The sequence below is a fragment of the Argentina silus genome (genome assembly GCF_951799395.1).
Source record: "Argentina silus genome assembly, chromosome: X".
Lineage (NCBI taxonomy): Eukaryota > Metazoa > Chordata > Actinopteri > Argentiniformes > Argentinidae > Argentina > Argentina silus.
This window is the reverse complement of record NC_139653.1, coordinates 45720898-45734694: the sequence shown is the minus strand read 5'-3', so window position 1 is coordinate 45734694 and position 13797 is coordinate 45720898. Positions and strand designations below refer to the sequence as shown.

At 43.5% G+C, this 13797-nt stretch overlaps 2 protein-coding genes across 2 annotated transcripts in view; both read right to left on the bottom strand.

Moving 5' to 3' along the window:
• LOC310823185 (T-cell surface glycoprotein CD3 delta chain) overlaps positions 1-6129 on the bottom strand; it is a 10197-nt gene extending 4068 nt beyond the window's left edge. Inside the window, exons 1-4 of the mRNA XM_083695947.1 lie at positions 6110-6129; positions 5093-5176; positions 4413-4492; positions 625-642 (exon numbers count right to left, since the gene is read on the bottom strand). Coding sequence (XP_083552073.1) covers positions 625-642; positions 4413-4467 — 73 coding nt within the window. The 5' untranslated portion in view covers positions 4468-4492; positions 5093-5176; positions 6110-6129. The remainder of the gene's footprint in view (positions 1-624; positions 643-4412; positions 4493-5092; positions 5177-6109) is intronic.
• A 556-nt stretch (positions 6130-6685) lies between these two features.
• On the bottom strand, positions 6686-12857 carry tmem25 (transmembrane protein 25). Its single transcript, XM_083694832.1, has 8 exons — positions 12769-12857; positions 12053-12412; positions 10994-11284; positions 10137-10268; positions 9608-9641; positions 9279-9379; positions 7935-8024; positions 6686-7849 (listed from the first exon to the last, which is right to left on the bottom strand). The coding sequence occupies exons 1-8, from the start codon at positions 12854-12856 to the stop codon at positions 7776-7778; spliced, it is 1170 nt and encodes a 389-aa protein (XP_083550958.1). The 5' UTR covers position 12857; the 3' UTR covers positions 6686-7775.
• Positions 12858-13797: the final 940 nt, after the last annotated feature.

Sequence of the window (13797 nt, the reverse complement as noted above, 5' to 3'; positions counted from 1 at the left end):
TTATTTTGGCAGGGAGTCCCATTGAGACCAAAGGTCTCTTTTACAAGGGAGCCCTGCATCTATACAATTTACAAATCATACATCATACAAAATTACAACATTATAAAACAAAAAGGTTAATTTTGTCAGAGTACTGTAGAGTTCTACAATATCTACATGTTGCTCATATATAATTTCTCAGCTTAAGCTTTCTCTCTTCAACCTGATTTCAATGTTCTAAGTAAACACATTAAGGAATTGGGGGGGGGGCTCCTAATCTCTACTGTAGAATGAATAGTAACTCCATCCCCAGGTTATTGCGCACAGCGCATATAAGCCTGGAATAACAACTCAACTCAAACCTGGCCTTAGTGGGAGTGAATTTAGTGGGAATTTGTTATTATTTGATTTCAGCGAATCACACGGCTGCGAGGCGTAGCTCCGAATCAGAAACCTGTGGTGTCCAAGATGATGATTGATGCGAGGTAAAGTCAAAGGCTATGCGGCATCCTTTTTTGACTCTCTTTCTATTGGATTAATGGATTAACACGTTGGTCCACCAAACCTTTTGGGCAGAAGTGACTGGGAACAAGACTAAATGAATAGTATTAGCTTACGGCAACAACAAAAACTCTAGTCACTTACCGTCACAGTTGATAAACACTGTAGAAGAAAAGAAAACATCAGTTTGCATGTGTGTGAATACAGGAAGAGCAACTGTCATCTCTCAAGTTCTTATTTATACAAGTTAAATGCAATCTTAAATGCCCTTATGGAAGCACCTTTATGCTGACATAGTGGTTTACTTACTTAAAAATAAATATATTGATAAAGCATTATTTTTTGGGTCACATTTCAACATTATAATTTTTTCTCAGATGACAGGAATATTATATGATTAAGAGGCCATTTACTGTATTTAATTTCTTATTTCAATCCACTGTATACCTTTATTTCATAGATACAAAACACTGTGAGATAAAATAAATGGGTAAAAGTATCACCTGGACATACTGTTCATGCAGCCCTGAAATGTGTTAAGAATCTATAATAATTCAAATACAAAATTCAAAATGACATAATTCAGTGTGATAACTGGTGTGTTGGAATGAGTGTGACGATGCCACTGTGTGTAGTTTATGCAATTCAGTGTTAAAAACCCCCAACAAAGAACGTAGTTTCCACTGTTTTAGCTGGGAGCCTCTTAAGGTTTAGGCCCTATTTAACAAATTACCACCTAAAAAACAAACCCAAACAAAACTGCTTTTCACATTTGAAATATGATCAGATGCAAAAGCAGGATGCCATTTGATAGGTAACACCTTGAAGTTTGTGTGGATATGCTCAAATCATAGTTCAGAATAACATACTACACATGACAAGGAGACAAATTGCAACTAAAATTTCCGAAATGTATTTTTTCATTGAAAGTAATGTTCCACAGAACATTGACATGTCTACGATAGGTCAGAAGAGCTGAAAATACTTCACAGTGCCTCAGCAACTTGTCAATAACATGTGTGCAAAATAATTGTGTTGCTACTGCTAACAGAACAGATGTTTTAAGGCTTTTTGAAACCTCTCCAGGTGTCCCAAAATCTCTCCAAAGTATCCAAATGCTATACTTTCTTTTAGAACCATAGAAATGTGCAAAGGATATTATAAAATCAATAAAACCTATCAATCCACCCAACTGTAGAAAATTCTTGATGACTATCAAAAAACCCAAAAAACTATATACAATAAAGCTCAGTAATATGAACAATAATCACCTTTACACTCCTGATTGGAAGTCACACTCCCCCGAGTCTCATTGGCTACAAGCCTGTTTGGTTTTCCACAGCCTTTAGCTTCATTGTGTGACTTCAACACGGGGGACATCGTATCCAGCGCGCTTTGGATGGAGTGACTCTGTTGCGCATTTAGAGTGCTCACACACTACATTTTTGTCTGATCACAAAAAACTATACTAGCTATGTTTATAACAACCTAATAAATAACTACATACCATACATATAAGGTCTGATCAAACACAGCGACCTGTAAGGTGACTGTTATGACGTGTTTGTTGTTTGAGAAAATGAAACGCAAAATTAACATCTCGACACTTTGAGTGTGTATGTTCTGTAATATATTCGAGTATTCAGAGCGTCTGAAGTCGAAGAGCCTCCATCTTTTTTACGCGACTTGAAGCGCTGCCAATATGTCGAAGGTGACATAATTGATACCGTCAGTGAAAACAAAGATATTATAGCACAGTTCGAAAGCCAAGATCCGCAGCTTTTCTGTGATATACGGCGTTGTCATGACTAACTGATCAGACATCTAAACATGTTGGAGCGAACGGGGGCGTAGAGCAGCTTGCCCTAAGCGGGTATCAAACTCACAATCTTTCGCTTACAAACCGGCCGCGCTAGCTACAACACCACGATAGTTAACTCCCTTGGCGGAGCTGCTAACGGGCTTACACAGGGTCGTTACCCGACCCCTCCGTTCGGGAGAGCGTGCCCTCACCCTTCACTATACCGAGTCCCTCACGTGGATACGTCTCTCTGACGGCCTCACGGGCGCCATCCCACCGCTGACACCAGTGTAGCGATAGGCGGGGTAGAGCAGCTTGCCCTAAGCTGATATCGAATTCACGATCTTCCGCTTAATTCACAAACCGGCCGCGCTAGCTACAACACCACGTGAGTTAACCCCCTTGGCGGAGCTGCTAACGGGCCACACAGGGTCGTTACAATATCAAATGAAAGCAGAGATCGTACCAGCAATTGGGCCCTTGCAGCTTAAGATGATTGTCAATTATGCAAATACACATCTCTGGAAAAAATTAAGAAACCACTGCAAAATTATCAGTTTCTCTGGTTTTACTATTTATAGTTATGTGTTTGAGTAAAATGAAAAATTGTGTTTTATTCTATAAACTACTGACAACATTTCTCACAAATTCCTTTATTTGATGGCTTGTGACCATCCATCTTCCTCTTGATCACATTCCAGAGATTTTTTAATGGGGTTCAGGTCCGGAGATTGGGCTGGCCATGACAGGGTCTTAATCTGTTGGTCCTCCATCCACACCTTGATTGACCTGGCTGTGTGGCATGGAGCATTGTCCTGCTGGAAAAACCAATTCTCAAAGTTGGGGAACATTGCCAGAGCAGAAGGAAGCAAGTTTTCTTCCAGGACAACTTTGTACGTGGCTTGATTCATGCGTCCTTCACAAAGACAAATCTGCCCGATTCCAGCCTTGCCGAAGCACCCTCAAATCATCACCAAATTTCACAGTAGGTACGAGACACTGTGGCTTGTAGGCCTCCATCTAACCATTAGACGACCAGGCGTTGGGCAAAGCTGAAAATTTGACTCATCAGGGAAGATGACCTTACTCCAGTCCTCTACAGTCCAATTCTTATGGTCTTTTGCAAACCTCAGCCTGGCTCTTCTTTGCTTCTCGTTGATGAAGGGCTTTTTCCTAGCTTTGCACGACTTCAGCCCTGCCCCTAGGACCTGTTTCGAACCGTCCTCGCCGTGCACTTCACTCCAGCTGCCATTTGCCATTCTTTTTGTAGGTCACTTGATGTCATCCTACGGTTGTTGAGTGACATTCGAATGAGTTGGTGGTCATCCCGGTGAGTGGAAAGTCGTTTTCGCCCTCTGCCGGTCTGTAGCTTTGTTGTCCCTAATGTCTGCTGCTTGACCTTGTTCTTATGAACCGCCGTCTTTGAAATTTGAAGGATGGAAGCAACTTGACGCTCACTGTATCTCTCTGCCAGTAAAGCCAGAATTGAACCCTTCTTTTCCTCACTCAAAACTTTTCTTTTCTTTTCAACTCTTTTAGCATGGTCAATAGTTGTTGTTTTTTATTCCAATTACTTTTGAGGTACTACTAGCACTGTTTTTGCCATCCAGCTGGTCCTATTGCAAGAGGATAGTAATGACCACAGCAGTGGTTTTTATACTTTTCCTCATTAAATAAGATTTTATTCAGGTGATCACCTAATCAGTACCTCATTAAGTAGAATGAGGTGTGCCTGTATTGGAATTCAACAGACACTGGAATGGAATGGCTGCAATACATGTAGAGATGCTGATTTAAGAAAAAATTGGAATGGTCTCTTAATTTTTTCCAGAGCTGTAGATGCAAAAACAACTACAAAAATTGATTCATAATTGTAAACTATGGTATTCTGTTATTAAGTATAATGTTTTTAGATGTTTTTAGATGTTTTACAGGAATGATTACTACGGGATGTCTCATCTCTCTCTATATTTCCAGAAATCGGAGGACGGGCTCATTGTAATGCATGAAATGGAATGAGGAATGGTATCAGACATGTGGGAATGATACCATTCCTCAATCCGTTCCATGCACTACGATGAGCCCATCCTCTGATTTCTACCTCCATCAGCCTCCCCTGTCCCAGACCTACCAGTCATCCTCCACACCACCAACAGGCTGGCTATCAGTAAAGTCCTCCCCTCCATTCTTCGGCCTCTTCTTTGGATGCTCCTATAGGTCACACACACACACACACACACACACACACACACACACACACACACACACACACACACACACACACACACACACACACACAATGCCTAATGCTGTTAAAATAGTCAAGGAAAACACACTGTAGTGACATTTATACAGAACACTATGTAGCCATCTTCTTTGGATGCTATTGTAGGAACCACTGGGCAATATCATAGCGTACTATCAACACTCCTGTTGTGAGGGGTACACACAAAAACCAGGAAGAGAAGACTATTCTATATTCAACCAGCCATTTTAGCTCTCACTTCAATGCTGTGCCGTTCCAGCAAATCAAACATCAGGGGTCTTCAAGTCCTCATAGCACTAAGATTGAATTGAGGCATGGAATATCACATTGAGTCACTCCATTATGCCTTTATATCATCAGACAAATACTCAAGCTATGCAGTGAATATAATGCATCTTAATTCATCTCACGTGTCATCATTATTGTTGGTATGTTTGGGCCCCAACAAAGCTTTCATTGTTCATAATCCTTCTCCTATATCAGTGATACCAATGCGTTAAAAGGTAGAATATATTAAAAAAAAAAAAAAAAAAACATAAACATACCCGATTATCGAACTGTCCCCTGTGCGTTGTCAAGGAGTCTTCACAATATCACTTTGTCACCCTCTGTGTGTGTCTGTCTCTACTCTGAGAAGGAGGTGGAGAAGGAAGAGAAGTGTGATTGGCCAATTCTCTGCCACATCAGAGCCCTTGTACATGTCTACGTCTGGTACCTCTGTGACAGTGGAGGCTGCCGTGTGACTTCTCCGAAATGAGTCTGTTACGGTAGGTGAGGCCCTCGCATGCAACTTTCACATGCTAATAAAACATGACAAGTATTCTCTCCCTTGAAAGAACACTGACCCAATGTGTATTAACTATATCTTAATAGTTAAAAACTCTACCATTTCACAATAATTTCTCTATTACAAATAATTGTTAATTAAGGGGGTCTTCTGGTTGATCACAGCAAACTATGATAATAATTTTACTCATATCTATATCTTATGATTCTGAGAAACTGGAAATCCTTTCATTTCAGAATGTACAGTAGTCAAGCTGCTTCAGAGAGATGGAGAGATCATCCCACAAGGCAACTTCCTATATGACACCAGTAAACCTCAGCCCCCCCCCCCATAACGTACTCATAACACCTGTTATACCCACTAACACACTGTCCTAAATACACACACTCGCTCACTCTCTCAACCTGGCTCTAACACTCTCCAAAAAACCCACACTCTCACACTCTCACACTGGTTCTACCAAACTGTCTTAAAAACACACACTCTCACACACTCTGATCCTGGCACTAAGACACTGTCGCAGAAACACTATCACACATGTCAACAAAAACAAGATAAGCTAAATAAGGCATAAAACACATCATGTAAGAATTTGTCAGGTAAAAAATTCCATCTAGACTAAAAGAGGGCAATAATCATGCAAAAAACAGACTCCACATTAGACTACACTACCCAGAGAGCATTGTCCTACATAGAACCATTAAAGACATAAACAAACATGCCTTCACTCTCTTCACAAATGGCGATAGAAGCAGAAACCTTATCATCAAACTACCTGAAGATAGTTAACTGAAGATCAGCTTTCTGCCATCAGCAGAAGTGTGTTAACAGTGGCTCCACGTCCAGGACTCTGAGCCCTCCACAAAGGCCAGGCTATTGTCCCTAGGGACTCCCCTGCCTTGACCCCTAAGCCCTCTGACCTCTACTTTGACCATTGTTATGCATGACAGACAATACCACCACCATTATGTGTGCAAATGAATACACTTGGATGCTCTACATCACTACCTATCTTCCACCATAGACTGAAGATCCATCTCTTCAGGCTGCATCTTGACTGTCCCTCCTAAAGACCTCTTCACCCCCCACTACCCCTCTGTACAGTTTCTCTACTGTAAATATTGTTATATTAAAATGTCTAAAACGTAAATGTTAAAATGTACATCTTATCTACTGAACTAGATAGAATAAGAACAGTGCCCCCTGGTGGTTGGATAAAAACAAAGCAATCCATGGTGCATACTTCTCATATTCATCTTTATTGTTATGTATTTTATACACATATACATATGCATACATACAAATATACACATACATGTACCGATACATGTAAATATACAAATACCTATGCTTTAAATTTAAGAGGAATATCTATTGTTTATATGTGCATCCATAGAAATATATTATTTCACATACAGTATTATCTTAGACATTCTGTTGTTATACAAAGAAGGACAGTAAGCATTCCGAAATGCAACGGGAGTTGATGGGCACTGTGATGTCATCACCAGACTGTAGAGTACATGTGCTAGGTGTAGTCCCAGGGGAGGCTGGTGGAGGTAGAAATCGGAGGACGGAATGACACGTGTTCGATACCATTCCTCATTCCGTTCCCTGCATTACAATGAGCCCATCCTCCGATTTCCGGATGTGCAGGCTTTTGTTCTAGCCAGAACTAGCCTACCTGATTCAGTTATTCATGGTCCAAGCAGGCTATAGACCAGGGTGAGTTCCATGATTTTTAAACAGGTGTGACAGTGGTGGGCTGGAACAAGACCTTGCACCAGGGGAGGCTGGTGGAGGTAGAAATCGGAGGATGGGCTCATTGTAATGCCTGGAATTGAATGAGGAATGGTATCAAACACAGGGAGGCAGAAAACGAAGGACAGGCTGCATTACAATGAGCCCGTCCTCAGATTTCTACCTCCACTAGCCTCCACAGGTTCACAACCCTTTGAAGGTTAAGTCGCTGGCAGACAGTCAAACAAATAACTGTCAGGTGGTCGAGATGCAATAACCAATCATCACAGGACCTGATAGGTTGAGTCTGCTACTAAACATTCAACAGAACATCTGATTTGAGAGAGTAATAATGTCTAAAGATTTTTTAGATTTTCACTGAACCAAGTTGGAATGTGGTTAACTACTGCTATTGTTTGAGTTCTTCTGGCAAACCTCACAGAGTGAGAAGTTTGGCCCTGATACGTTCATCTTGCTGTTCTGTGCCTTTGATCATCTCAGCTTCGCTCTGTCGGAACTGTTTGAGGATGGGTCTGGCTGATTGGCTACCTGGCAGTTGTTCAGAGGTTCCTATTGGCCAGCTGCCCTGTGGTTTGATCCCGCAATGGTGTGCATGTCTGTATGTATGTATGTATGTGTGTGTGTGTGTGTGTGTGTGTGTGTGTGTGTGTGTGTGTGTGTGTGTGTGTGTGTGTGTGTAGTCAAAGCCAGATCTCATCACTGCTCATGCTGTTGACCTTATAGATGTAGCCCACCATGGGGTACCTGGCAAAGCCTGTAGGTGGGGGAAAGCAGGCTTAATTACAGTGGCAAGACACCTACACAATATAGATAGATAGATAGATAGATAGATGTCTGACCTCTGGCAGCGTAGGCAGCAGACAGATCTTCCTCCTCTTCCTCGTTCCCTTTCTTCCTCTCCCCTGGGTTCAGTTTGGAGGCCTCTCGTGCTGCAGGCAGAGAGGATATAACAGATGGGACAGACAAAAGACAAGAGAGACAGGTGTCAGAGCCCAGTGCACCAAAATGGCCGCTCAGTTTCCAGCACTTCAATAGAGTACGGGTAACTCAGTCCTCTACATTTACATTGACATTTATGGCATTTAGCAGACGCCTTTATCCCAAGCGGATATATACATTTGTTTAAGTAAGTAAATCATCTATCCATCAGTCATCATAAGATAAAGTAATCAATGCTCAGACCAGGGGCCATAGGCAGTCACAATGCACAATGCTCTAAAGTGGATTCCGTTCACTTCCTCTCCTGCATCTGTGCTAACCTCGTCTTGTGTGTCCATGCCTCCAAATCATATTGTCCTCACGTCTCTTTTGGAGGTCTGGAGAATTTTAGATTAGCTGATCTGGATTGGAGGGAACTGGACTGAGCGATGGGAGAATGTGCTCGCAATTTAATAGGATGTTAAATTCCAAGAACCCCTCCCCACACACACACACACACACACACACACACACACACACACACACACACACACACACACACACACACACACACACACACACACACACACACACACACACACACACACACACGCCCGTAGAATGGTTGTTTGTTGTTATGCGCGACCGGATAGGACCATTTTGCAGAGTTGTTGCCTATACTAGTTTGCAACATCGAAGAAAATGGAAGAAAACCTGAAGGAAAAACTGAATTCTGTTTTTTGGAGCTCTGCCCGAGCAAGGTATTTGATTGGTTTAACGTGTCACAAGGCATCACTCATTTCCACCCCTTTGTAGCTACTTTCTGCAAAGGATTTCCCCAGGCTTCCCAAAGTAGGAAAGCCTGGTCTCAACGAGATTAGCTCTAACCTGATAATGAATGACAGGTGAAAGCAATATGGTTGATGCCTACCAGGAATTGCTTTTCACCTGTTCAGTTCTTTCACACGAGTGCAAATGAAGGAACGTGGACAACGAGAGGAAGCCACTCTAGACCACTGAGATGACAAAGGCTATGACTTTCTCTCTTGTCTTCAACAGGTGTGAAATACTCAAAGGGTGTGTAGATAACATAGCAAAAGACTGTTATTGCGCTGGCTTTCGCCTGTTTAATTCCTTCACCTCACTGCAGAATTCAGATGAAGGACACACATAAAGTCACCTGACACGTTACTGTATTGTTTTACAGCTTTGCTACATGGAAGACGTCCAATCTAGTCGTTGTATTTCTGTGAGCAGTATTGTACCTTTGCGGAGAGTGTTGAGGTCATTGAGTTGCATGTTGGAGGGTAAAGACATGTTCTCTCTGGGTAGGTAGATCTTGTCTATCTTCACACTGACTGAATCACTGCAGAGAAAATAACTTGTTAGATACGCAGACACACACACACACACAAGCCCATCCACTACTGAGACAAGAGGAGGATAGGTAAATATAGGCACACCCTAACATATTGTACACAGGATGAGGAGCAAGGTCAACACATAAACAGACATAATAAGCCATTTAGACACACACACACACATAATATAACCTACTGTGCATGGAACAGACAAATCATCCAATGTCCGTTACCTTTTTTTGGTCATCAAAATCTCTACTGGCTCATCTGAAAAAAAAAAAAAAACATGGACAGATTCAACCAGAGACTCAAGAGTAAAACCGGACAGACACTGCACGATTTCAGCCATGAATTTGCCGCGAGCCAAGTTCTCACGAAGACATTTACATATCCGCTGTAAACGCGGGTCATCTGCGGTGAACTTGACGCCTTGACTCGCACAGTGTGAGTTGGTCAACTACATGAAGAGAAAACGCGATCATGTCCGATTTGAATTCTGACATGTCAGGCTATTTGGGTCGTGGCTCCTTTCTACTCGTACAGTGTGAGATGTTCCTCGTGCAGTGTGAGATGTTCCTCCTGCTCCTGGATATCGTGTCTAAATTCTCCTTATGTTTTTAGGATTTTTTACTCTTCTATTTCGTATTTATACTGGTCAACGCCATTTCTACAGTTGTCATAGCAATGAGCAAACATTGTAGGGGATGCCCCATCAGATCTGCCCCCCCCCCTCCCTCCCTCCCTCACTTCCCCTCATCTCACCAATGACCTTCCCCTTTTTCTTGTGGAGCAGGCAGAGCACCAGCAGGCTGAGAATGAGGAGGGTGATGAAGGCCACAGCGCCCCCTGTCAGGATCCCAAGCATTGGCACCTCCACTCGAGATTGGAGGAACTCTGGGAAAACAGAAAGAGAGGCGGGGAGGATTTTCGAAAGCGCTTTTTCTAGACCAAAATAGCGTTCTTAAATGAAATATTTCTTTCAAGGGATCTCATTCCCAGATCGGTACCAATTAAACATAGTAATTACACCCATTAGGACGTTTTTAAGAAAGCTTGAATGTTACATATTGGACCTTTAATGGCGAGATTCCATCAAACTATTCAGAGGGTAAGATGAGGCTTTTACCACACTGCATACACCCATCTAATCCTCTCAATAATTTCCTGTGACCCCAACAACATGATTGTGGGCTATGCCAACACATCATAATGACTTCCAAGTGTACTCTAATCACCTAAAAGATGCTCTAATTGGTTGGATTTGAACCCCAAAACACTGCAATATAGGCTACAGGTGCAATACACAGACAATGTTTGTCTTCACACACACACACTTTTCTTTATCAAATCATAGAGATTAGTTAGATTTTCTCAGGGGAGCGCAATTTGAAATCAGGGGACGCCATTACGGTCCCGGCCCCAAGTTTGAGAACTGCTGGCATATGAGTAGAAGTATTCAGCATAATTGTACTACACGAAGAAATCAGGGGAGGCCGGCTTATTGTGATGCTTGGAATGGAATTTCTCCCTCCACCAGCCTCCACTGGAGGAAATCTATGATCTGTTGGTTTTTTTTGCCACAGTGGTAAAGAGAGAGAGAGAGAGAGAGTGACAGAGACCTGTGAGAGTGAGGTTGCTCTGTGCGGCGCCAACACTGTTGCTGGCGTTCACCGACACGTTTCCCGATAGGCTGCTCAGTGTGACCCGCAGCGTGTGATTGGTCAGCCAGGGGTAGTTCCGTGAGTCCACGATGAGGAAGTCAGAAGTGTTGGCCACAAGTTGACCGGACTGGTCCACCCAGGTGATAGTGGCAGGGGGGTTGGATCGTACCAAGGCGAAGAGGACCAGAGAGAGGCCGGGATCTGCAGTGTCAGTGTAGTGAGCGTTCACCCGCAGGATCTCTGGCTGGACTGAAGGGTGGGAAAACAGAACACATCAGGACACTGAGTATCACCTGAGGACCAGGGGAGGCTGGTGGAGGTAGAAATCAGAGGACAGGCTCATTGTAATGCATGAAACCGAATGAGGAATGGTATCAAACACGTGATATGGTTGCAGTTCGGCTTATGATAGGGGAAATCAGAGGACGGGCTCTTTGTTGTGCATAGGACGGAATGAGGAATGGTATCAAACATGTGTGTTTGATAACATCCCTCATTCTGTTCCATGCATTACAACAAGCCTCGCCTGATGAGACCAATACACTGAAAGGTTTTAAACCAGCTACAATGGTGGGATCATGTTATAGTGAAACTGATATGGATGTAGCTGTGCAGACAGTTGGAACGGTGATATTGTTGCAGGCTTAGGGCAGGGGAGGCTGGTGGGGGCAGAAATCGGAGGACGGGCTCTTTGTAATGCATGGACCGAATGAGTAATGTTTGATACCATTCCTCTTTCTGTTCCATGCACGTGTTTGAAATCATTCCTCATTCCGTTCCATGCATTACAATGAGCCCTTCCTTCCACCGGCTTAGGGATACTAGTTGGTTACATTGGCACAAGTAGATACTTCTGCTTTTGCGACATTTTGACAAAACTTCCCCACCTAATTATCCCACAATAACATCCAAAACATGCTACAGAAGACAATACCCCCCCCCCCCCAACACTAGCCAACACAACACTCATATGCTACAGCAGACAATGCCCCCCCCCCACACACACACAACACTCACACTGCACGTTGAGCGTGACGGTAGCGTTGTAGCTCGCTCCAGAGTGTGGGCCGTTGGTGGCACACACCAGTTCTTTGTCCCACTTCCTGGCTCTCAGGGAGAAGGTGCTGTTGTACCGGGTGTCTGGTCTCAGGACCCCCCCCGACGCCTCTGGTGACGTCACCACCAGGCGCCCTGTCCCCCGTCCCCTGTCTGACCCCGGCTCTCTCTGCCTCTCCCCGTTCAGGTACCATGTCAACAGGTGCGGGGTGTGGGGGTTCCAGCCCTCTGATTGGCAGTTGAATTTGTGGGTGACGTTCTCTTGCAATGTGATTGCAGATCGATGGCGTCCATCGATTCGGGGGGCGGGCTCGATTGCACCTGGGGGGAGATGCCGACTTGTTAAAAACATCTGGATCGGAAACCCGAGGGCAATGGCTTAAATATGTTTGTTTGCATACTAGGTCTATTAGGTCTACATATAGGTCTTATGATGACGGATGTATAGATGGTTCACTTATTTTAGACAAATGTACTTGTTGTAAGTCGCTTTGGACAAAAATCGTCTGCTAAATGTTAAAAATGTAAATGTATATTTGTTTGCATGAAATCTAAATTCAAAAGAATAATAAAACATTGATTACAATACATAAAGCATTCAATAAGTACTCTGTGTGGTGATATTTGTTCTATAATTCCTAGGTCTTTGTTTGTTTTTGTGATCAGGTATTGCTCACCTGTCCGACTCCGCGCCCAGGCCCAGGCCAAGGTGTAGAGCAGCAGGACAGCAGTACCGGACCCCTGCCTCAGACACACACACCCCATACTGTCAACACACACCTACCTGCTGTGAGACACACGCACACACACACACACACACACACACACACATAGACACACACACACAGGGAGGGGTAGAGTGAGTGGCTGTCAGTGATGGACTGACTGAGGAGACAGATAATAGACAGAAAAGGAAGAGGGAGAGAGATGTAGACAAACACCTGTCAGACCGACATTCAGAGGACAGATAGAGAGAGAGAGAGAGAAAGAGAGAGAGAGAGAGAGAGTAAACAGATTGTGTGACAGAGAGAGGCAGCCAGACAGAGATTACACCCTATAAACACAGACATGAGCCAAAGACAGACACACGTCAACATGGCAGGAGTGAGACCAGCGCAGATACTGAACTCAAAGAGACAGAAGGAGAGATCACCATGACAGACTGAGAGAAGAAGGTGGAGAGAGAGAGAGTGAGAGAGAGAGAGAGAGAGAGAGAAACAACAACAGAGAATTAAGACTGTAAACAAAAGGACAGCTGCTGATTGGCTATTCCTGCATCAGCTCTTTGGGACTGTCCAATCAGGCTGATGATACATGGACACAGATGATACACGGACACACATTGAGCAGTTGTGGATGAAGTTGCTAACAAGTAGACTGACACATAATATGCTGATTTCCTGGACACGTAGAAAAACGTTGAAAACCCTATCAGTGGAGATTCTCGATGACAGGGCTTAATCTGGGTCCATTAAACTAGATGACGCTGCTCACAGATAGGCTCCTATTCGGTGAGCCTTTAATAATTCACTGGCTGCCTTAAGTTTGATTTGTGAGGGGCTGCAGTGGAAGTTGCAGGTGTGTAGATCTGTGCTTTTTTCTGTGATCGAAAACATACAGTAGGGCTGATCCAAGGAGCATTTCTCTCTCACACACACACACACACACACACACGCACACAGTCTAAATGAATAACCTGATACTGT

Coding starts and splice junctions, on each gene's coding strand:
- tmem25 (XM_083694832.1), bottom strand. CDS start 12,856: ATGGGGTGTGTGTGTCTGAGGCAGGGGTCCGGTACTGCTGTCCTGCTG. Junction 11,285..12,052: donor CGTCACGCTCAACGTGCAGT/GTGAGTGTTGTG, acceptor CCCACCCTTCAG/TCCAGCCAGAGATCCTGCGG. Junction 8,025..9,278: donor CCTCAACACTCTCCGCAAAG/GTACAATACTGC, acceptor CTCTGCCTGCAG/CACGAGAGGCCTCCAAACTG.